Genomic DNA, 25985 nt, shown 5'->3' with positions numbered 1-25985 from the left:
TATATTTTACTGTAAATCAGTAAATCTTTCTGAAAAAAAAAGAAACAATTTTTGAACACCATCCATGCCAGGTCTAGCTACTGGTGATACAGTGATAACAGACCAGGTCCTGCTTCCAAGGAGTTAATGCCTGGTGCATTTTAATTTTTTTTAATAAAATTTTTTCCCATAAAAATTTTTTTATATCATCATTTGACATACACACATGAAACAACTTATCCTTATTATATATAACACTTTCTGATACTTTATGGGAAATGATGCTATCAAAATTCCAAAATTTGGATTACAGAGAAGATGAGGCATGGCTTTTATCAAGTAAATGAATAGATTGAAATGATGGTAATGACTGCTAATGCCTAGTTTCTGTTGAAGCAAGTGAGAGACTGATTTCACAAGCCTAAAGATAAATCTGTTGGTTTTCTTTCACAAAATTTTCCTTAAGTGCAAAGTGGTGATGACACCTCTGTTTACCTTGGTCAGGTGACTTTTTAAAAAAATACTACTGTTTGAACAATTGGCTTTTAAACATGCTACTTGACTATTAGTTGGGAATTGCTGAATCTGGAAGGTAATTCTGTAGAGAGACAATCCATTTTAGCTTGGAGAATAATACACCTAAATGATTATGGTCAGGCAGTATACATTATAATAGGTCTTCAACATCCAAGGTTACTCTGCCAAACAATACAGTTGGAAAACCAGAATCTAGCTTCTTAACAGTATGGGATACATATCCTTCGATCTGTTGGAAGCAAGGTTTACCACACAAATCATTTCAGTCATGTTACGTACAAACCTTTCATGGAGAAATGTAATGAAAGTAACTAGAATACTGTATTTCAGTTCATTTTTCACAGAAATACACTAGCAAAGTAATGTCACTCAGCTAAACCTGAGGGAGACAGATAACCGTTAAATGTCTTTTGGCTGATACGTTTGTGTATCTGGGAAGGAACAATGGAAGCTACAGAAAATGTAAGGAAATGGCAAATATTTTTGATATGAAGGCCATGGAAGAAGACAGCTAAAATTTTGTACAAAATTTGGTAACATTTTAATATCATATGTGAGAATGATTCTTAGTCTGTAATTTTAAGCTGTTTTAAAGCCTTCTTTTTATTCTTTGCAAAGCTATTTCTGGTTCTTTGAGAGGTTGTATATAATATCTATCTAAGTATATTTTTGTATTTAATATTGAAATAACCTATGTGTAACTAGTTCAGTAGGTGACATCTGATAGAAAGTAATTTTGTTTTTATGTCCTTATTCTGGTAATGAGTTCTCAGGGGGATATGATGAAGTGTTTTGTTTTTAAGTATTTTATTTATTTATTTATTTATTTATTTATTTATTTATTTATTTATTTATTTATTTTGGGAGAAAGAGAGTGAGAATGTGAGTGGGGGAAAGGCAGAGAGGGAGGGAGAGAATCCCCATCCGGCTCCACACAGTCAGTGAAGAGCTGCACGCAGAGCTCCATCCCACAAACCATGAGATCATGACCTGGGCCGAAATCAAGAATAGGACACTTCACCAACTGAGACACCCAGTGCCTGTTTTGTTTTTTAATAGCAACAAGATATAGAAATAATAATATATGTAATGGGGATGATCTAGACAATTGATCAGGGGGTAGGCAGAATCTTCCTGTGAAGAGCCAGATAGTAAATATTTTTGTATTTGTCAGCTTTACAGTTTTTGTCACTACTCAACTTCGCTGCTGGTAGTGTGAAAACAGCCATAGATAATGTGAAAATGTGTTGATGTGGATGGATTCAGCCCATGGGCCAGAGAGTGCAGACCCCATAAACACTCTTTGTACTAAATAAAAACATATTTTGAAAACTGTGCAGAAAAATGAGTTGTATTTTAGAGGTACAAATTTCTAGTAATAAATTAAGTCAGTCACAGGGATGTAATGTACACCACAGGGAATATAGTCAGTAATATTATAACAACTTTATATGGTGACAGATGGCAACTAGACCTATTGTGGAGATCATTTTGTATTGTATAAAAATACTGAATCACTATGATGTACACCTGAAACTAATAGACTATTGTATGTCAATTAAAAAAATGTGAAGTTAAAATGTTTAAAAAATGAATTGTATTTTAGATTCATGAATTTAGCAAATATTTACTTGGTGACAATTTAAGAACCTATATACCATGTACTACACCATGTACTAGGCATAGAGCAGTGAACAAGGCAGACATGATTCCTACCTTCATGGATTTCACAGTGTAATGGGAGAAACAAATACAGACCACGTATTTAAATGCATTAAACAAAGGATAACACTGGGCGGGCTCACACTAAAAAGCCTTGTGGTGAATTATTTTGTAAAATAGATAATCCCTGTGTGTGGCAATAATCACTCCTTATGATTTTAATTTGTTAAAGTTTGTGCTTCATTTTCCTACAAAAATATTGGTATTACATTATAACTTCTTAAAGGTGAATTATTTAACCAAAGCAATTTTCTTGTGTTAATAAATTAACATGCGCATAACTAGAATTATAGCAAAGTCTACTTGGTAGTTGTCTATTTTCCCTTTCAGATGTAATTACTGTTGACTTTTATTGTGTCTCAGCGTAGTATCATCTATTATTAATGTATAATGTTTATTTTTGGTCTGTAGAGGTCTGTTGTCTGAAGGGGTAGTTCATCTTCATTCAGAAACTAAGGTATGAAATTGAACTTGCTGTAAATGTAATTACGTTGTATAGAATTTAGGTTATTTTTTAAGCTTTTCTTAGAACAAAAGAGAGGAGTATGACTCTACAGAAATAGAATATAAGCCTTGATACTTAGAAGAGATGCCTTCATGATGTGTTACTTATAAAATAAGCTGAATCCTTTTTTGTCTCATAATTTCACTGAACAATTTGGTTATATACTGGAAGAAATTCTGAGTAAAATGAATCTGTAACCTAAGGAGTTTGTTTTCCCTCTGAAGCTGAAATTTACCAGGTATTCGACCCAAAAATGAAAATTATTTATATACTAAGAAGGTAATTTGAAAGGTTTATTCATTCATTTAAATATTTGCAGTGTATAGATCACTATTACAGGTGCTGGGCTTATTGAGGTCTACAGGTTCCCCACCCACAGATAACAAGGCCAAGAAAACAGCCTATGTGAAGGCCTGCCTGGGGAATAATCAGTGAGGAGAACTCAGTTCTGTGAGTCATAACATCCGGTTTAATATTCCACTAGCCAGCTGAATATCCTTGACTTTATGGGACTCATTTTCCTTATCTTTGAACCTGTTGGTGCTAGTGATATCTAGGTCTTTTCCAGCTATACAGTTTCTGGGATTCTTTAAAATACAATTCAATAATTCCATGAAAATAGGAGTTCTTCTGTGTAGTAAACTAGCAGTTCTCTGTATTACAAAACTGCTTTCCAGGGCAAATGATTAGAATCTAATTAATCAATAATTTAAATTCTTTGATGTAGCCAAAGACCAAAAATGTTGATGCAGTGAACAAGATTCAAAACAGACTACACTCTACAAATAAAGGAAGGAAAACAAATTCAAGGTATAGTACAGTTTTAAAAGTATTACTTTCTATTTTTTTAGTTTTATGATTCATACTATCATGATTTTAGTTATATTAAGCTCTTTCTCTTTCTCCAGATCTTTTTATACCTGGCATCGTATATATCTTATCTACATTCAGTAATTTAAAACATTCTCAACTCAGAAATGTCTTACAGCAGTTAGTAAACATTGTACACAGTTCTTTTAAGCAAAATCGCCACATTTCAAATTTTTAAATGTTATTTTTAGTGAGATATTTTCTTAGAACTGAGTCTAGAACATAGGTGTCTTTGCTTAGTTCTCTCAGACTAGTCTACTTTTTCGAACATTTAATAGAACACCATACATTATTGTGTGTATTGACATACAGAGTGATTTGGTAGGCTCTAAATAACACTCTAGTATCATTATAATTTACATTCTATTCTTTTTGGTGATAAAGAATTCAAGACGGTTCTTAGTAGTTTAAGCTTGAAAAGGGGACCCAAGAGGCAATCTAGGATAGGAGACCTTCTGGAAAAGGAAGGTCATACCTACAATGGGTTGTACCAACACGCTTCTTATTCACAGTAAATTATTAAGTGTCTATTACTTATCCAAACTGATACTGCATTATAATCCTGGAAAAATCTTTGTTAATGTTGGTGTCTTTTAATAGGCTAAATAACTGTTTTTGTTTTTTGAATAAAAGAAAAAATACAGTAAAGGGATAAGGAAAATAAAATAAATCTAAAATAGATTGATAGGGGAGCCTGGTGGCTCAGTTGGTTGAGGGTCCAAATTGGTTTCGGCTCAGGTCATAATCTCATGGTTCGTAGGATCGAGCCTCACATTGAGCTCTGCACTGATAGCGTGGAGCCTGCTTGGGATTCTCCCTCTCCCTCTCCCTCTCCCTCTCCCTCTCCCTCTCCCTCTCCCTCTCCCTCTCCCTCTCCCTCTCCCTCTCCCTCTCCCTCTCCCCCTCCCCCTCCCCCTCCCCCTCCCCCTCCCCCTCCCCCTCCCCCTCCCCCTCCCCCCTCCCCCTCCCCCTCCCCCTCCCCCTCCCTCTTTTCTCTCTCTCTCTTTCTCTCTCTCTGTCCCTCCCTCTGTCCCTCCCCTGGTTACACTCATGGTCTCTTTCTCTCAAAATACATAAACATTAAAATAAATAAATAAATTGATAGAAGAAAAGAGAACATATACTGCGTACATCAGTACATGCATGCATACATAACTGGTTATCTTATTTTCAGACTTCAAAACTACTTTTTAAGGAAAAGGTTGTTTTTATAAATAGAATTCTGAAGTCTGTGCTTATGTATTAAAAGAAAGTTAGGCTTTAAATTAAGTAAAAAGTTAAAAACAAGGCTTTTGGAATCATAAACTTGATGGGTTAGGCTTGGCTCATTCCTTAATGCCTTTACTAGTGACTTTTATTTCATATTTCTTCTCTTGTTAAGAAAAGAAAATCCAATTTTTGGTTGATTTTGGTTCTGGTTAGAATGTGTTTCTTTAGGTGGAAAAAAAAGTTGATTTTTTTTTTTTTTTTTTTTTTTTTTTTTATTTTTGGGACAGAGAGAGACAGAGCATGAACGGGGGAGGGGCAGAGAGAGAGGGAGACACAGAATCGGAAACAGGCTCCAGGCTCCGAGCCATCAGCCCAGAGCCTGACGCGGGGCTCGAACTCACGGACCGTGAGATCGTGACCTGGCTGAAGTCGGACGCTTAACCGACTGCGCCACCCAGGCGCCCCAAAAGTTGATTTTGATTGAGCTAATAAATGTTCACTCTAATTCTTAAGAGGTATTATTCTCAGTGTTTGCAGAATTATGGCTAAATGCAATATCACTTTATATAGTTCTTCAGCAGCATATAAGTTAAAATCCACAGTCTGGATCTAACTTGGGAGGCCAAGTTCAGCACTCTTAGTTTTGATGTTTACTTGTTTGGAGGCAATGTGTAGACAAACTGGTTTCATAAGCCTTCTCTAGCTCTGTGGCCGTGTGATTCATAAAGATTGAAAGTCAGCCAAGTCTTTTATAATATAATCCTTGGAAGTATCAATTATAGGTTTCATCATAAATTCAAAATTAATAATTTTTTAATTAATAATTTTGATCTTTTTTATTTGGATAAAAGTCATATTTCCTTTGTGTGTTGACATTGTATATAATATATAATGAGTATGTATATGTGTGTGTATGTTTATTTATAGTATAAAATTGAAATACTTTGATGTACAGACTGCCAATGATGTTGCCATTCCAGAGGATTTCTCAGACTTTTCTCTTGCTAAAACAATTAGTAAAATTGAAGGGCAACTGGAGGAAGAAGGCTTACCTGATTATATCGATGATGATATTTTTTGTGGTGTTAGTAATGACATTGGAATAGGTAAGTTTTCTTCTGTTTATTTTTATCTGTATATCACAATTACTTAGAAACAGATATTTGGGAAATATTTTTTTGCATTTAAAAAAAGTATTGTGATATCTTGCACTTGTTTCAAAATCATCTAGTGGGACATGATGGTAGGAGGAATGAGTGGAATTATAGATGACATAAAATTGGTTATGAGTCAGTTGTTGAAGATGGATGATAGGAAAGTGGTTTTTCATTGACAGTGTCTTTCTACTTTTATATGTTTGACATTTTCCATTATAAAAAGTAAAAATGAAAAAGACTATATGGTATTGGTTTCATTGACCACTGTTCAACTAAGGTTAAAATGCCCCATACCTTATCATTAAACATTAAAATACTTTTTAAAACCCAATGTCTTTGTATTTCTTTCATTGATTGTTACCGTATTCTACTTATGGCATGTTAAAAGGATAAATGAATCACTCATGTGGCATCAGTTAAAATAATCAAATTAGTTTTCTAATGAATGTGATTTTCTTTCTTATAAACTCATTCTCTGCATATCACTTTGAAAAATAATAATAAGTTTAGATACTCTAAAAACATTATCAGTAGTGCCTCTAGAACTGTTGAATTTATGAGGTGCCACCTATGCTATTATAAACATAAGACAGTTGAGTGTAGATGAAGAGTTAATACTGAACTATAATTGTAAGTTCAGACAAGCCACTTGGCCTCTCTGTAATTGCAATTTCTTAATTTCAAAATTTAGCAGTTTATATTAGATGGTCATAAGGTTATCTTTAAAATTCTGATTCTGTGAAAACAATAACAGTTTATATGTATAATGATTATTGTGCTACATGCTACTCATTCATAAATGAGCAGTTCATTTATGAACTTATCACATTTACTGGCTAGTAAATCTAAGCTTTCTGGGTGTACTTGTCAGAAGAGAAGATAAAGGAAGCAGGAAGCTGCCTTTAGGTCTTTGTCAAGATGCCTTCAAGGACACACTGGTCACATGTTGGCTGTTTCTCAGTACATAGTCACCCGTGGTCCCATTACAATATTCCCACTCCCAGATACATAGAACCAATACAACAGACTACCTTATATTGCCACTTGGTTTTTATTGCTGAATCACCTCTCTGCCACTTTGTCTCCCTGCATTCCCTTTCCAGAGTCTTTGGCCTAGGTATCTCCCCTTTTGGGGGAGTTTTTCTCTTATTCCAGATATGAATGGGTATCTTACAGGCAAGAGGAAAAGATAAGAAAAGTAGTTTAGTAGCACATACTGCTTTCTAAGACTAAAGTCAGAGGGAGATGGGGATGGGAGGTTAATGCTGTGGCCTACAGAGATGAGAGCACTCAACTCCTTGATGACACTAAGGTTAGTTGGGGAGAGAAAGAGATGGACAAACTCAGGCTCTCGCATTCTTCCTCCTTTCCCCTTAGAGAACAGCTACTGCAAACTTCACATTTTTAAATTTATCATTTCCCTTCTATCCTGTGCTAACCTGGAGTGACACGAGAGGCTTGAAGGAGAGTTGAGGCTGGAGAGATCTAGGTGGGTTAGAGCCAGTCATCATTAATCATCTCCATGATAACACTGGAAGCATTTAATAGAGAGAGCTTTGGGGGCACCTGGGTGGCTCAGTCAAACGTCAGACTCTTCATCTTGGCTCAGGTCATGATCTCATGGTTTGGGAGATCTAGCCTTGCGTCACGCTCTGTGCTGACAGCACGGAGCCTGCTTGGGATTCTCTTTCTCTCTTCCTGTCTCCCTGTACCTCCCCAGCCCACATGTGCACTCTCTCTCTCTCTCTCTCTCTCAAATAAACTTAAAAAAAAAATAAAAAGAAGAGCTTTGGAAGGAGTATGGATGAAGAGATTTTGTGCATTCTCTGGGGTATATTCTAATGACTTCTCAGAGACCACTCAGGGTGTTTACTCAACATAAGATCCATGAAGGCAAAGCTTGTTTTATCCCCATTAGGTCTGGAACATTGTAGAGACTTAATGTATATTTTTTCAATGAATGATTGAATGAATTATGGAGTGAGTGCTAATTTCAGTTTTCACTTTATTTACTTGTATACACCTAGAAACATCAAAGATTTACTGCTGATATCATTGAATAAAGAACTTTAGGTAGCAATGAAATACTTTGCAAAGGCAGATCTTAGAGTTTGTGCGAGAAAGCTTCAGCAGTAAGGTATTAGTGTATTTCTTTGCTTCTAAGGCACATAGACTACATTATAACTTCCGTGAAATTGGCATGTGTGTTACAGTCAATGGTATTTTATAATTACAATGGCTGAGACTGAAGTTGAGTTTTGTTCGAGTGGTTTTGTGTTTGTTTCTGCCAAACACCTGGGGATGTTACCAACCTGAAACCACTTTAAATTTTGACTGAGGTATTTTGTACCACCTTGGTAAAGACAAATTCAGTTTGCAAGAGTGAATACTGGCTTGTGGTTCAGATTCTAAGGAGAGGTTTTTGGGTTTTTTTCCCCTCTTTACTCAGTTCCACTGTTGAAATGTGAACAGTTCCTTTCTGTTGGGTGGATTTGTTTTTCCTTTACCTTGATAGTATGAGTATTCAGTGTGTTTAGTGTTCTCAAACAGGGGTCTCCTGATAAACTTGCCATCTTGAGCATTCTTTTTCCTCATAAAATGGTCTGTCTGCAGTTAATGGCATCTTAGATTCAGTGAAGGACAATAAATGTAATCATTTAAATCCACAGAAGCACAGAACAGATTTCTAAAGGCCAAACTCCGTGTTATGCAGGAGGAATTGGATAATGTTGTATATGAATGCAATAAGAAGGTATGTTTTTTAAACTAAATGCTCTATATTTAAAGATATGTTAGGAGCAGTTTCATTATTTTTACAATAAATGTTTATTGACATGTAATTTACAGTTAACTTTTGAATTAAAAATTGTATGTAAATACTGACTTATATTCTAATCTGAGATGTTGAATTTTCACTAAGTGAAAAAATTTTAAATACTTGTTAGCAGTTAGAATTTTTTGTATAAGATTTACAAATGGAAGCTATTAAACACAAATGAAACTTCTATTTTTGAAGATGAGAATGGAACACAATTTGTTATTCTCCTTGAAATGGATATAAGTATCTCATTAAAAATCATCGGAAACTCCTTTTTGTTTTCTGCTTTATGTTTTGATACCAAATCTTGTGTATTTTTCACATAATCTGTAATTTTATAACTATAGGAAAATGAAATTCAGGATTTAAAGTCTCAAATAAAAAACTTGGAAGAAGATTGTATGAGACAGCAGCGAACAATTAATTTGCAACAGTCTCAAACAGAAAAATATAAAACTCTTTTTGAGGAGCTAAATAAAAAATGTGATGGATTACAGCAACAGCTGTCTTCAGTAGAAAAGGTAATAATTTTGTGATTTTTCCTGCCCTAATGTTAAAAACACTATAAAACATTAAAGTTACATGTTTGTGTAGACATCACTTTTGTTCACTTATTTTGTTAGTGTTTACTAAAAAGTCTTCCACCATATATAAGAGAATATTAATAGATTTATTGAGATAAAATTCACATATAGTACACACCACACTCTAAAATTTTTTTTAATTTTTTTAATGTTTATTTATTTTTGAGAGAGAGACAGAGCACAACCAGGAGAAGGGGTGAAAGAGAGAGGGAGACACAGATTCCAAAGCAGGCTCCAGGCTCTGAGCTGTCAGCAAGAGTCAATGCGGGGCTTGAACTCATGAGCTGTGAGATCACGGCTTGAGGCAAAGTTGGATGCTTAACAGACTGAGCCACGCAGGCACCCTGAAATCACCCTTTTAAAGTATACAATTTGGTGACTTTTTCTTAAAGTTTACTTATTTTGAGAGAGAAAGAGAGGCATCCAGCATGAGTGGGAGAGGGACAGAGAGAAAGGGGGAGAGAGAGATTCCCAAGCAGGCTCTGCACTGTCAGTGCAGATCCCAATGCAGGGCTCAAACTCATGAACCATGTGATCATGAACCAAGCTGAAATCAAGAGTGAGATGCTTAACTGACTAAGCCACTGGGTGTCCCCCAATTTAGTGGCTTTTAATATATTCACAGAATTGTGCAACTATCACCATGATCAATTTTAGAACATTTTAATTCAAATGAACATTTAAATTTAAATACAGGTTAACATATAATATATAGTTTAATAATGATTTCAGGAGTAGAACTGAGTGATTCATCACTTAACCTATAACACCCAATTCTCATCCCAACAAGTGTCCTCCTTAATGCCCATCACTCATTTAACCCATCCCTCTCCTTCCTCCCCTCCAGTGACCCTCAGTTTGTTCCCTGTATTTCAGAGTCTCTTATGGTTTGTGTCCCTTCTCTGTTTTTATCTTATTTATCCTTCCCTTCCCCTATGTTTGTTTGGTTTTTTTTCTTAAATTACACATATGAGTGAAATCATGATATTTGTCTTTTTGTGACTTATTTTGCTTAGGATAATAAACTGTAGTTCCTTCCACATTGTTGCAAATAGCAAGATTTTATTCTTTTTGAGCACTGAGTAATATTCCATTGTGTATATATATGCCACATCTTCTTTATCCATTCATCAGTTGATGGACATTTGGGCTCTTTCCATTCTTTGGCTATTGGTGATAGTAGAGCTATAAACATTGGGATGCATGTGCCCCTTCGAAACAGCACACCTGTATCCCTTGGGTAAATACCTAGTAGTGCAGTTGCTAGGTCATAGAGTAGTTGTATTTTTAATTTTTTGAGGAACCTCCATACTGTTTTCCAGAGTGGCTGTACCAGTTTGTGTTCCCACCAGCAGTGCAAAAGAGATCCTCTTTCTCCACATCCTTGCCAACATCTGTTGGTGCCTGTGTTGTTGATGTTAGCCATTCTGACTGGTGTGGGGTGGTGTCTCATTGTGTATTTCCTGATGATGAGTGATGTTTGTATTTCCCTGATGATGAGTGATGTTGAGCATCTTTTCATGTGTCTGTTAGTCATCTGAATGTCTTCTTTGGAAAAGTGTCTATTTATGTCTTTTTCCCATTTCTTCACTGGATTATTTGTTTTTTGGGTGTTGAGCTTGGTAAGTTCTTTACAGATTTTGGATACTAACCCTTTATCCAATATGTCCTTTGCAAATACCTTCTCCCATTCTGTCGGTTGCCTTTTAGTTTTGCTGATTGTTTCCTTTGCTGGGCAGAAGCTTTTTAGCTTCATGAGGTCCCAATAATTCATTTTTGCTTTTGTTTGCCTTGCCTCCAGAGACATGTCAAGTAAGAAGTTTCTGCAGCCAAGGTCAAAGAGATTGCTGCCTGCTTTATCTAGGATTTTGATGGCTTCCTGTCTTACATTTAGGTCTTTCATCCATTTTGAGTTTATTTTTGTTTATGGTGCAAGAAAGTAGTCCAGATGCATTTTTCTGCATGTTGCTGTCCATTTTTCCCAGCATCATTTGCTGAAGAGACTGTCTTTATTCCATTAGATATTCTTCCCTGCTTTGTCAAAGATTAGTTGGCCATACGTTTGTGGGTCCATTTCTGGGTTGTCTATTCTGTTCCATTGATCTGAGTGTGTGTTTTTGTGCAAGTACAATACTCTCTTGATGATTCTGGCCTTTTAATACATGTTGAAGTGTGGGATTGTGATGCCTCCAGCTTTGGTTTTCTTTTTCAGGATTTCTTTGGCTAGTCAGGGTCTTATCTGGTTCCATACAAATTTTAGGATTGTTTGTTCTAGCTTTGTGAAGAATGCTGGTATTAATTTGATAGGGATTGCATTGAATATGTAGATTGCTTTGGGTAGTATCAACATTTTAACAATATTCTTCCAATCCATGAGCATGGAATATTTTTCCATTTTTTTAATGTCTTCTTCAATTTCTTTCATAAGCTTTCTATAGTTTTCAGTGTATAGATTTTTCACATCTTTGGTTAGGTTTGTTCCTAGGTATTTTATGGGTTTTGGTGCAATCGTAAATGGGGTCGATTCCTGGATTTCTCTTTCTGTGGCTTCATTATTGGTGTATAGGAATGCAACTGATTTCTGTGCATTGATCTTATATCCTGCGACTTTGCTGAATTCATGGATCAATTCTAGCAGTTTTTTGGTGAAATCTTTTGAGTTTCTGTATAGAATATCATGTTGTCTGCGAAGAGTGAAAGTTTGACTTCCTCCTTGCCGATTGGGATGCCTTTTATTCCTTTGTGTTTGCTGAGGCAAGGACTTCCCATACTGTGTTGAATAACAGTGGTGAGAGTGGACATTCCTGTTGTGTTCCGGACCTTAGGGGTAAAGCTCTCATTTTTCCCCCATTGGGGATGATATTACCAGTGGGTCTTTCATATATGGCTTTTATGATCTTGAGGTATGATCTTCTATCCCTATTTTATGATCTTGAAGTATGATCCTTTATCCCTACTTTCTTGAGGGTTTTTATCAAGAAAGGATACTGTATTTTGTGAGATGCTTTCTCTGCATCTATTAAGAGGAGCATGTGGTTCTTGTCCTTTCTTTTATTGGTGTGATATATCACATTGATTATGTAGCAGATGTTGAACCAGCCCTGCATCCCAGGTATAAATCCCACTTGGTCATGGTGAATAATTCTTTTAATGTATTGTTGAATCTGGTTGGCTAGATCTTGTTGAGGATTTTGCATCCATGTTCATCAGGGAAATTGGTCTGTAGTTCTCCTTTTTAGTGGGATCTTTGTCTAGTTTTGGAATCAAGGTAATGCTGGCTTCATAGAATGAGTTTCGAAGTTTTCCTTCCATTTCTGTTTTTTCGAACAGCTTCAAAAGAATAGGTGCTAACTTTTCTTTAAATGTTTGGTAGAATTCCCCTGGAAAGCCATCCGGCCCTGGACTCATGTTTTTTTTGTTTTGTTTTGTTTTGTTTTTTTGAGAGAGATTTTTGATTACTAATATGATTTCTTTACCGGTTATGGGTCTGTTAAATTTTCTGTTTCTTCCTGTTTCAGGTTTGGTAGTTTATATGTTTCCAGGAATTTGTCCATTTCTTCCAGATTGCTTAATTTATTGGTATATAATTACTCATAATACTCTCCTATTGTTTTTATTTCTGCTGTGTTGTGATTTCTCCTGTTTCATCTTGATTTTGTTTAGTTGGATCCTTTCCTTTTTCTTTTTGATCAAATTGGCTAGGGGTTTATCAACTTTGTTACTTCTTTCAAAGAACCAGCTCCTGGTTTCATTAATCTGTTCTACTACTTTTGTTGGTTTCAGTAGTATTCATCTCTGCTCTAATCTTTATTATTTCCTGTTTTCTGCTGTTTTGGGGTTTTATTTGCTGTTCTTTTTCCAGCTCTTTAAGGTATAAGGTTAGATTGTGTTTCTGAGACCTTTTTTCCTTCTTAAGAAAGGCCTGGATTGCTATGTACTTCCCTCTTATGACCACTTTTACTGCGTCCCAGAGGTTTTGAGCTGTGGTGTTATCATTTTCATTGGCTTCCATGTACTTGTTAATTTTCTCTTTCACTTCTTGGTTAGCCTATTCATTCTTTAGTAGGATGTTCTTTAGTCTCCAAGTATTTGTTATCTTTCCAAGTTTTTTCTTGTGATTGATTTCAAGTTTCATAGCACTGTGGTCTGAAAATATGCATGGTATGATCTCTATCTCTTTGTACATGTGGAGGGCTGATTTGTGTCCCAGTATGTGATCTCTTCTGGCAAATGTTCCATGTGCACTCAAGAAGAATGTGTATTTGCTGCTTTAGGGTGAAATGTTCTGAATATATCTGTTAAGTCCATCCGGTTCAGTGTGTCATTCAAAGCCATTGTTTCCTTGTTGATTTTCTGTTTAGATGATCTGTCCATTGTTGTAAGTGGGGTGTTGAAGTCCCCTGCTAGTATGATATTATTATCGATGAGTTTATGTTTGTGATTAATTGATTTATATATTTGGGTATTTCCACACTTGGAGCATAAATCTTTACTCTGTTAGATCTTCTTGGTGGATAGACCCCTTAATTATGATATAATGCCCTTCTTAATTTCTTGTTAGAGTCTTTATTTTAAAATCTAGATTGTCTGATATAAGTATGGCTACTAGGGCTTTCTTTTGGTGACCATTAGCATGATAGATGGCTCTCCATCTCCTTACTTTCAATCTGAAGGTGGCTTTAGGTCTAAAGTGGGTCTCTTGCCAAAGAGACTTTTAAAAACTGAGAATAAACTGAGGGTTGATGGGGGGTGGGAGGGAAGGGAGGATGGGTGATGGGTTTTGAGGAGGGCACCTTTTGGGATGAGCACTGGGTGTTGTATGGAAACCAATTTGACAATAAATTTCGTATTAAAAAAATAAATAAAAATAAAAATAAAATGGGTCTCTTGTAAAAAGCATATAGATGGATCTTGTTTCCTTATCCATTCTGTTATCCTATGTCTTTTGATTGGAGCGTTTAGTCCATTTATATTTAGAGTGAGTACTGAAAGATAGTAATTTATTGTCATTATGTTGCCTGTAGAGTTGGTGTTCCTGGTGGTGTTCTCTGGTCCTTTCTAGTCTTTGTTGCTTTGGGTCTTTTTTTTCCCCATCTTTTCTCCCCTCAGAGAGTCCCTCTTAAATTTTCTTTCAGGGCTGGTTTAATGGTCATGAATTGCTTTAGTGTTTGTTTGGGTAACTTTTTTTCTCTCCTATTTTGAATGACAGACTTGCTGGATAAAGAATTCTTGGCTGCATATTTTTCTGATTCAGCACATTGAATATATCCTGCCACTCCTTTCTGGCCTGCCAAGTTTCTGTGAATTGGTCTGCTGTGAACCTGATCTGTCTTCCCTTGTAGGTTAAGGACTTTTTTCCCTTGCTGCTTTCATGATTCTTTCCTTGTCTGAGTATTTTGTGAATTTGACTATGATATGTCTTGTCAATGGTTGGTTTTTGTTGAATCTAATGAGAGTTCTCTGTGTCCTGGATTTTAATGTCTGTGTCTTTCCCCAGGTTAGGAAAGTTTCCTCTATGATTTGCTCACATAAAACTTCTACCCCTTTTTCTCTCTCTTCATCTTCTGGAGTTCCTATGATTCAAATGTTATTCCTTTTTAATGAGTCCCTGAGTTCTCTAATTCTTATATTGTGCTCTTTTGCCTTAGTTTCCCTCTTTTTTCCTGCTTCATTATTCTCCATAAGTGTGTCCTCTGTATCGTTGATTCACTGCTCTGCTTCATCCATCCTTGCCACTGGGGCATCCATGTGAGAGTGCATCTAAGTTACAACACTTTTAATGTCATCTTGACTAGATTTTACTTTTTTTTATCTCTGCAGAAAGGGATTCTATGCTTTTTTAAACCCCAGGTAGTATTCTTATTATTGTGATTCTGAATTCTAGTTCATACATCTTACTTTTATTAAGTCCCTGGCTGTCATTTCGTCCTGTTTTCTTTTGGGGTGAATCCTTCGTTTTGTCATTTTGCAGGAAGAAAATTAATACAATAAAATAAATAAATAATTAATTAAAAGCAACACAGAAAAAAACAAAGGATGCTAGATTCTAAATGTGTTTTGGTCTTGTTGTTGAAAGAGGCTTGATAGAGTAGAGAAAAAAGGGAAAGAAAAGAAAAAAAAAGTTTGAAAATTTTAAAAGATGAATACACTAAAATAGAATAAATTGAAATGGTGAGAGTAAAATAGAACTAAAAAATTTACCAAAAAGTAAAAAATATAGTAGAAAAAATTAAAAATCTTCTTTATAAAAATAATTGTTTTCTCTTCCTATATTCAAGAATAAAAGGAAAAAAATTGATAGATGGACCAGTGAACAGAATGAAATATGATTAAAGTTATGTCCAGTTTACCCTAGAAGTCCAACTATGAAGCACTTTATAGTTCGTGAACTATGCAGGCAGAGAGACTTGTGGTCCTCTAGGGAACGGTTGGCCCAGTTGGACAGGGCTTGGAGTAAGGACACTATTCTCCACTAGATGGCACTGCCTAATTTACTGGTAGATGGCACTGCTTAATTTACTGGTGTGGATTATTGTGGCACATGTGGCAACAGAGGGGTGAAAATGGTATCACCCAGCTACCCTGTCTCTAGTATCAGAACTCTGTGCTCTTGAGCATTAGCAATCAAGCACCCCTCCTTTGTCTCCAGCTTCTGTTAACTCACCACTTCTATACTGTGACCAAGCCATCAGCCTGCCAGGCAGCACCTGTCCTAAGTTTTATCTCAGATGGGGCTGTGTTTGTAGACCCCTCACTTCTGAGGGCCCTGCAGCTTTGACCCACTCAGACCCTCTGGGGAATGGCTAGGTGCTGGCCTGCCCTCAGGAACTTTCACATGACTGCTTTGCTGCAGATTCCCAGAGACTACAGCCAGGTGCCTACCTGCCCCAGAAAAAGTTTGCACAATCATGTAGCAGCAGTGTTTCAAGGATTATGGGAAGTTACAACACACATCTGGCACCAGGTTTCACCCTCAACGTCCTTGTTCCAACACCAGCAAACATGGCTGTTTTCCAGAAACCCCTGGGACCTTTGCCTTTGGGGAGGCTGCACAGCCTCTATCAAATGTCCTCCCAGCAGGGGAACCGCCACTCTCCATGTGGCCTGAGGACCCCTTGGTCCTCACTGTCTTCTCCTGGGGATTCGCTCTTCCTACTAGAGCTCCACCAGGTATCAAGCTGCAGAGTTTCAGACTCTGTACTCCCCTGTTCATACAGTCTGAAAGGTATCCAAACCCTCTCCTTTCTCCCTTTCTTGTTCAGTCCCTTGCAGGTTTTCTACTCTTTCTCTTTCCCTCCAGCTGCTTTAGGAGGGAGTGCTTTTTCTGTACTCTCCATCCTCTCTCTGCAAGCAAAACCAGCTCCCTACCCTCTCTGGCTTCTCTCTCCCCATTTCATGTCTCTGTGCCACGTACCTGCTGAATTCTGTGGTTCAGGTTGTATTGTTATGTTAATCCTCAAATCAGTTTTCTAGGTGTGCAAGATGGTTTGGTGTTGATCTGGCTGCATTTCAGGGACAAGAGAGGCAAAAAAAACTTCCTTGCTGCTCCTCCATGTTAGCTGGCAACTCTCAAATTTCTATCTGTCTCTTCTTTGCTTACATAAGCGCTTAAAGCTATAAATTTTCCTCTAAGTGCTGCCTTATCTGCATTCCACAAATTTTGATGTTGTCTTTTTATTTTCATTAAGTTCAATGTATATTCCCATTTCCTTTATAATTTTTCTTGATCATTGGATTATATAGAAGTATATTGTTTAATTTCTAAATAATTGGGCATTTTTCATGTCTTTCTGTTGATTTCTAATTTAATTCTGTGGTGTGAGAACCTACCCTGTATGATTTCATTCTTTTAAAATTTATCTCAACTAGTTTTATGGACCAGCATTTAGCATCTTTTGATGAATACTTCATGTAATTTGAAAAAAATATATAGTATGCTGTGTTGAGTGGAGTGTTCTGCAAGTATTAGGGTGAGTTTGTTGATGGTGTTGTTAAAGTGCTTAATCATTTATTAGGTGCCGATGCTGAAATCTCTGACTAGAGTTGTGGATTTGTCTTTTTCTCCTTTCAGTTATAACAGTTTTGGATTCATGTATTTTCAGTCTCTATTTTGGATGCCTGCAGAATTAGGATTGTAGTGGTTTTGATTAATGCTTCTTTGTAAATACTTTTTTAAAATCTCTGATGATATTTCTTGTTCCAAAGTCGACTTACTTTTTCTGATATTAGTGTAGTAGTTCCAGCTTCATGATGCATAGTGTTTGTGTGATACATCTTTTTACTTGTCATCTGCCTTTTATACTGAGAATGAGTTTGTTATAGCCAGTACAAAATTGGGTTTTGCTTTTTTATCTACTTTGATGGTCTTGTCTCTCATTGGCATGTTCATACCAATTACATTAATTCAGGTTTTGATATTTGGATTTAAATCTATCATCTTGCTTTTCTAACTGTTCTGTTACTTCCTTTCTCTTGTGAATTAAATATTTTTTAGTATTTTGTGGTTTTTCCCCTATTGGCTATATCTTTGTTTTATATTTTTATGTTAGACTCAACACAAAAAACATCAAAAATGTTTGCATGCATAAATTACATCAAACACAAAAAACATATTTACCATATCACAATCTACCTTCAAATCATGTTATACTATTTCAAATATAAGACGCTCACAACCATATACTCCATTTCTACCTCCTTTCCTTTATGCTTGTGTTGTTATACATTTACTTTTAAATGTCATAAATCTCACAATATTTCTTTAAATAGTTATAGTTTAAAAAGATTAACGTATGAAAATGCCTTTTATACTTGCCATTTCTGGTATTCTTCATTCTTTAGATCTGTTTTTGTATATGTCTGCTTGAAATAACTGCTCTTTCCATTTTTGTGGTATCAGTTTGCTAATTACTGATTCTTTGTTTTTGTTTCTTTGAAAAAAGACTGTTTTCTTTAAATTTTTTTTATTTTGAAAATTATAGATTCACAGAAAGCTGGAAAAATAATAAGTCCTGTGTACCCTTCACTCAGTTCCCTCATTGATAACATTGAACATAATTACAGTACAATATCAAAACCAGGAAACCAACATTGGTACACGCCACAGGTATTATTCATATTTCATCAATTTTGTATGCACTTGTGTTTGGACCCTTACATTTTTGAAGGGTATTTTCCTCTAGAGATAGAATTATCAGTTGAAAATTTTTGTCTTCTTTTAGTACTTTAAAGATACCATCCCACTGTCTCCTAGGTTATGTCATTTCTGACAAAAATTTCACAGTAATTCTTTGCTCTACCTTTTTATTTTTACATCTTTTATCTCTGCTTTTAAGACATTCCCTGGTACTGGTTTTCAGCAATTTGATAATGATGTGTTTTCTTAGTTTTGTGTGGAGAATGTGTTTATTCTGCTTGAAGTTTGTCGAACTTTTTGGATCTGTGGGTTTATAATGTTCCTGAAATTTGGAAAATGTTGGCAATTATTTCTTTCAGTATTTTTTCTTTATCCTCTCTTTCTCTCCCCTGAGACTTCAGTTATACTTTTGTTACACCACTTGATATTATCACACTGATAATATATCAATGATATTAGGTCACTGATGTTTTTAAGCCTTTTTCCTTTATATTTTTTGTTTGGATAGATTCTGTTGCTATGTCTTCAGTAGTTCACTCATCTTTTCTTTTCAATGTCTGATGTGTTCTTATTCTTAACCCAGTTCCATTTGATTCTGTTTTATATTTTCACTTTATGTTCTCATTATAATAATGTATATAATTAAAATAGCTGTTTGGAAAGCCTTGTCTGCTGGATCCATCATTTTTCTCAGATATGGATTTGTTTCTCTTGACTATTTTTTCTCCTGGAGATCAATCACATTTTCCTGCTTCTAGAATTGGTTAGTGATTTTATATTGGATGATAGACATTGTGAATGTTATATTATTGAGTGTCTGTGTTTAGTGTGCTCTTTGAAGCTAGTATTGGGTTTTAACAGATATTTTTCAATATAGTCCCTTTGAGGCCTGTTTTTAAGTTTGGCTGGGTGTGTCTAGAGTAGCCTCCAAGAATAATTCAACTCTACTACCAAGGTTTCCCTTAAAGATATCTTCCAAAATCTCCACTGAATGCCTTAGATTATCACTATGGACTCTCACTTCTGTCTGTATAGAGCTCAAATGTCTTCGTTCCTTGTCTGAATGACGTGAATTGTTCTATATACACTTCCTGCTTGTTCTTTGCTGGCCTTGTTGAGTTTCTCTGTATGCAGGTGTGGCCTAATCCTCAGTATGTGGATTCCTGAAGTTCCTTCCTAATGGAGTTCCTCCTTACTTGAACCCTTCTTAGAAATTCTAGCTGCTTCAGTCTCCTCCAACTACCATCTCTGTCTCCTTACTCAGCTCAACAGACCTTGAGCTCTATTTGTGTTTTCTCCTCCTTGTACCCAAAGTGTGGGTGTTGCCTTGACGCAGAATGCTGGGGTGATTATAGGACTACTTCATTTATTTCCCTTCTGTCAGGAATCACCATCCTACTCTTTTCCATGATCTCTAAATAGTCATTTAACAAGTTTTGATTATTTCTTTTAGTTGCTTATGATGTGTTTTTATGTTAGATCCTTATTGTTTATCATGTGTGGAAGACTTAATCTCTGTTTTATGTTGGTTTTGGTCAAATTAAAGTCAGCAGGTACAGGGGCGCCTGGGTGGCGCAGTCGGTTAAGCGTCCGGCTTCAGCCAGGTCACGATCTCGCGGTCCGTGAGTTCGAGCCCCGCGTCAGGCTCTGGGCTGATGGCTCGGAGCCTGGAGCCTGTTTCCGATTCTGTGTCTCCCTCTCTCTCTGCCCCTCCCCCGTTCATGCTCTGTTTCTCTCTGTCCCAAAAATAAATAAAAAACGTTGAAAAAAATTAAAAAAAAAAAAAAAAGTCAGCAGGTACATCCACAAGTTTCTCTGACCATGGATTGTGTCACACAAACATGCTTATCATTAGTAACTCACTTTTTAAAAAGTCTGCTCTCTTTTTATCTTTTTCCCCAGCTAAAATTGATGTTTGTATCATTTCTTGAAGATACTTTATTCTTTTTTGCTTTTATAGCAAAACTACTCAAAATCATTTTCTTAATTTCTTCAAGTTCTTATTTTGCAAAGAAAGTTTTTTAAATTTTTGCCTAGATGTGTCCTGTAGAGATGTTATATTAATGGTCCTTTTGTTTAATATTGTGTAGTTTACAAATTGCTATCACGTACATAAGATAGTTGTGTATAGTCAAATACATTTTTATTATACAGATCTGTATCTCCCCCCAGTTCTTTATTCCCTTCCTCCCAGCTTAGTTTTCATGTTCACTACTTAATTATCCATTGTATATTCTTAATTTCCCTGCAAATCTAGTGTGTGGGCAAAACCCAAGCCTAGTTAAACCTAATGTCCTTGCTACTGCATGCTTCCTCAAGTGCAGTGAATTTGGGCTGTCAAAACAAAACAAAACAAAAAAACACCAGCCAAATGGATTGGTCCTATTTTAATTTATTTTACAAATCTCAGGTGTAATGCCATTTTCCTCTCCAACTTTCTGAGAAGTCATTTCCCTCTCCCAAGATGATTATTAAACAGGTGAACTTTTCTCCTCAACTTTTCAGTACTTCTAACTTTCCCATTTTAAGTTCATGACTTTGCCCCCTGTTTTACTAAGAAAATAAAATCAAAAGATAACCCTTTGTCATCCTGTCACTAAATCTGTGAATGTCTCTGCCTCTGTACCCATCTACTCTGCTTCCCCCTAATGTATGACAATAGATTCCTACCTCTTCTGTGTAAATGCCTCTCTTTACCGTGTACTGGATCACATACCCTCTCTCCTACTCAAGGACTTTGCTTTTACAATTATCCTGTCTTTCTCTCTCAAAAATCACATTCATCTATTGGATTACTCATATTATCATAGAAACATGTTATAGAATATGCAATATATTTTTTAAAACCTCCATAGATCTTATATGTACCTCCAGCTCTATAACATTGCTCCCCATTATAGTGAAGCTTGTTAAAATGGTTGTTTATACCCAATGTCTCTATTCCTCATTTGTCATTCTCTCCTGAAACTAGTCTAGTTAGGTTTCCATCTCTGCTCTGCCTCAGAACCATTCTTTACAACATCATCAATAATCCACACTGCCAGTTGTAGTCAGTTATTATTCCTTTCAGTAATTTGTCTCTCAGTAACATTTGCCATGGTTGATTACTCACTCCTTGAAATACTTTTCATTTGACTTCTATAGCACACTTAATGATTTTCGTCCTTATTTTCTTGATCTTTACATGTGGAAGTGCCCAAGGCTGAGTCCTTGGCTCTCTTCACTATTCTGTCTACATCCAGTTGTTAGATGCTCTCATTCACTTCCATGGCTTTATATACCATCCATATGTTGATCACCACCACATTTCTTTTTCTTGCTCTAACCTCTTCTTTGGTGCCCACTTGATACTTCTGCTTGATATGTTAAACTTCGTACATCTTAAAAGGAGCTCCTGCTTCCCTGCCTTCTGCAAACATGCTTTTCCTCTCCTTCTCAGTAAAAAACATCAAGTTGTTCAGGCCAAAATCCAAAAGTCCTGTTGCTCCTTCTCTCTTCCCATATCTACATCCAACCCATCAACAAGTTCTGTCAATTCTATCTTCAAAATACATAGAATTAACTACTTATCAAAAACTCACTACTTCTATCCAAGCCCCAGCTACTGTCGTTCACTTACTCTATTCCAGTAACCTCCTAGATTGATAGTCCTACCTCAATAGCAATACCACCTTGGTGATCTTTGAATATGCTGAATGGATTCCTACCTGAGGATCTTTGTTTTCATTGTTCCTTCAGTCTATAATTCTTCCCTCCAGATCTTTACAAGAATCGTCCCCAATTTGGAAGCCTTCCAAATGTAAATTTCGGGAGTAAATATGACTCTCTTAAGGTAGCCAAATGCCTCATCACCTAATTAGTGACATGCATGAATAGATGAACAAGATTCCCACTGTCCCTACCTACTATCCAGTGAAACCAAAGCCAGGGGAACAGGCTTGGCGGAATCAGGGGGGAAAGAAGACCCTGTTGACCTTGACTCTAGTCTGGCATGGTGAAGAGACATGAGAGGTGTAGAATAAGTGGGAGGCCCCCAGTGGCCCACCTCCCATCCCTGTGAGGGGTTAACCAGGGAATGGGTCAAGCAGGCAATTAGAGAAGAAATTTAAAAATAGATGGAAACAAATGAAAATGAAAATACAACAATCCAAATGCTTTGGGATGCAGCAAAGACAGTCCTGAGAGGAATATACATTGCAATCTTGGCCTATCTCAAGAAACAAGAAAAATCCCAAATATAAAATCTAACAGCACACGTAAAGGAAATAGAAGCAGAACAGCAAAGACACCCCAAACCCAGCAGAAGAGAAATAATAAAGATCAGAGCAGAAATAATATAGGATCTAAAAAAAAAACCTGTAGAACAGATCAATGAAACCAAGAGTTGATTTTTTTAAAAAATAAACAAAATTGATAAACCTCTAGCCAGGCTTCTCAAAAAGAAAAGGGAGAGGACCTAAATAGATAAAATAATGAATGAAAATGGAATTATTACAACCAATCCCTCAGAAATACAACCAATTATCAGGGAATACTATGAAAAATTATATGCCAACAAACTGGACAACCTGGAAGAAATGGACAAATTCCATTGGAATTCCAACTTCTGTTGGAAGGTCTAGCATCAGCAATCAGACAACAAAAGGAAATCAAAGGCATCAAAATTGGCAAAGATGAAGTCAAGCTTTCACTTTTTGCAGATGACATGATAATATACATGGAAAACCCGATAGACTCTACCAAATGTCTGCTAGAACTGATACATGAATTCAGCAAAGTCGCAGGATACAAAATTAATGTACAGAAATCAGTTGCATTCTTATACACTAATAATGAAGCAACAGAAAGACAAATAAACTGATCCCATTTACAATTGCACCAAGAATCATAAAATACCTAGGAATAAACCTAACTAAAGATTTAAAAGATCTGTATGCTGAAAACTATAGAAAGCTTATGAAGGAAATTGAAGAAGATATAAAGAAATGGAAAAACATTCCATGCTCATGCATGGGAAGAATAAATATTGTTAAAATGTCAATACTACCCAAAGCAATCTACACATTCAATGCAATCCCAATCAAAATGGCACCAACATTCTTCTGAAAGCTAGAACAAGCAATCCTAAAATTCGTATGGAACCACAAAAGACCCCGAATAGCCAAAGAATATTGAAGAAGAAGACCAAAGCGGGAGGCATCACAATCCCAGACTTTAGCCTCTACTACAAAGCTGTCATCATCAAGACAGCATGGTATTGCACAAAAACAGACACATAGACCGATAGAATAGAGACTCCAGAATTGGACCCACAAAAGTATGGCCAACTCATCTTTGACAAAGCAGGAAAGAATATCCAATGGAAAAAGACAGTCTCTTTAACAAATGGTGCTGGGAGAACTGGACAGCAACATGCAGAAGAATGAAACTAGACCACTTTCTTTCACCATTCACAAAAATAAACTGAAATGGACAAAGGACCTGAATGTGAGACAGGAAACCATCAAAACCTTAGAGGAGAAAGCAGGAAAAAACCTCTCTGACCTCAGCCGCAGCAATTTCTTACTTGATACATCTCCAAAGGCAAGGGAATTAAAAGCAAAAATGAACTATTGGGACCTTATAAAGATAAAAAGCTTCTGCACAGCAAAGGAAACCACCAACAAAACTAAAAGGCAACCAACAGAATGGGAAAAGATATTTGCAAATGACTTGTCAGACAAAGGGCTAATATCCAAAATCTATAAAGAGCTCACCAAACTCCACACCCGGAAAACAAATAACCCAGTGAAGAAATGGGCAGAAAACATGAATAGACACTTCTCTAAAGACATCCAGATGGCCAACAGGCACATGAAGAGATGCTCAACATCTCTCCTCATCAGGGAAATACAAATCAAAACCACACTCAGATATCACCTCACGCCAGTTAAAGTGGTTAAAATGAACAGATCAGGAGACTATAGATGCTGGAAAGGATGTAGAGAAACGGGAACCCTCTTGCACTGTTGGTGGGAATGCAAACTGGTGCAGCCGCTCTGGAAAACTGTGGAGGTTCCTCAAAAAATTAAAAATAGATCTACTCTGTGACCCAGCAAAAGTACTGCTAGGAATTTACCCAAGGGATACAGGAGTGCTGATGCATAGGGGCACTTGTACCCCAATGTTTATAGCAGCACTCTCAACAATAGCCAAATTATGGAAAGAGCCTACATGTCCATCAACTGATGAATGGATAAAGAAATTGTGGTTTATATACACAATGGAATACTACTTGGCAGTGAGAAAGAATGAAATAGGGCCTTTTGTAGCAATGTGGATGGAACTGGAGAGTGTTATGCTAAGTGAAATAAGTCATACAGAGAAAGACAGATAACCATGTTTTCACTCTTATGTGGATCCTGAGAAACTTAACAGAAACCCATGGGGGAGGGGAAGGAAAAAAAAAGTTAGGGAGCCAAATCATAAGAGACTTTTAAAAACTGAGAATAAACTGAGGGTTGATGGGGATGGGAGGGAGGGGAAAGTGGGTGATGGGCATTGAGGAGGGCACCTTTTGGGATGAGCACTGGGTGTTGTATGGAGACCAAGCTGACAATAAATTTCATTAAAAAAAAAATAAGTGGGAGGACCCTGGCGTCCCCGCCCCCCCCCCATGAAGGGGCGGGGCAGGGTCTGCCGGCCTTGCCGGCCAGCGGTGAAATACCACTACTCTTACCGTTTTTTCACTGACCCAATGAGGGGGAGGGCAGGATGAGCCCCAAGGGGCTCTCGCTTCTGGCGCCAAGCCTTCTTTATTTTTCTTCATAGCCCTTATCACTACCAGATATTATGTATGAGTATGTATATATGTATGTGCTTATCATCTGTCTTTTCGTCTAGAAGGTAAGCTTTATGAAGGGAGGAACTTTGGTTAATTATCATGTGCCCATCATTCATATAGAATAGTACCTGGCACATAGTAAGTGCTTGATAAATGTGTTGCATAAGTAATTAGATATACATCTCATCACTTCCAATTTCAGATGTGGAAACTGAGTCTATCACAGTTCATAGGTTTTCTGACTCCACATTTAATGCTCTTTGTACCTTAGCCACCTGTTTCTAGAACCTTATCTGATCATTTACTTGTTGTCCTCATGTGATTATTTCTCTTCTAAATTACTGTGGCGACTTTTTCCTCTTAAAGCATTTGCTACATTTCATCCTGTGCTGTGGCTACTGATACATACCTCTCTGTATTCTTGCCCTCTTGTAGTGCCTTATGAATGCTTTAAAAGTTATCAGAGGATGGCAAATTATTTCTTGGATCTCATACTCTTTGAGTTTTAAAGTTAGATTTTATTTTATTTAAGCTATCTAGATTTTTCTTTTAAAGCTGATGTAAAAGTAAGGGCTTGAGATCTTTCATAAAAATTTTCTCTAACAACATGTAAAATGCTTAACTTTGGTAACAATAGGTTTACTT

The 25985-nt window shown here is 36.5% G+C and overlaps 1 protein-coding gene across 2 annotated transcripts in view; it reads left to right on the top strand.

The window, feature by feature from the left end:
- Positions 1–25985, top strand: part of TEX9 (testis expressed 9) — a 64307-nt gene that overhangs the window by 14131 nt on the left and 24191 nt on the right. For both annotated transcript variants that reach the window (XM_019442021.2, XM_019442022.2), the window contains exons 5-9: positions 2650–2695; positions 3471–3553; positions 5750–5928; positions 8649–8731; positions 9145–9318. In XM_019442021.2, the coding sequence (XP_019297566.1) occupies positions 2650–2695; positions 3471–3553; positions 5750–5928; positions 8649–8731; positions 9145–9318 (565 nt within the window). The remainder of the gene's footprint in view (positions 1–2649; positions 2696–3470; positions 3554–5749; positions 5929–8648; positions 8732–9144; positions 9319–25985) is intronic.

The sequence above is a fragment of the Panthera pardus genome, unplaced genomic scaffold, assembly GCF_024362965.1.
Source record: "Panthera pardus isolate Hobbes unplaced genomic scaffold, ASM2436296v1 HiC_scaffold_24, whole genome shotgun sequence".
NCBI lineage: Eukaryota > Metazoa > Chordata > Mammalia > Carnivora > Felidae > Panthera > Panthera pardus.
Note: the sequence above shows the minus strand (reverse complement) of the source record. Positions and strands in the feature narration are given on the sequence as shown.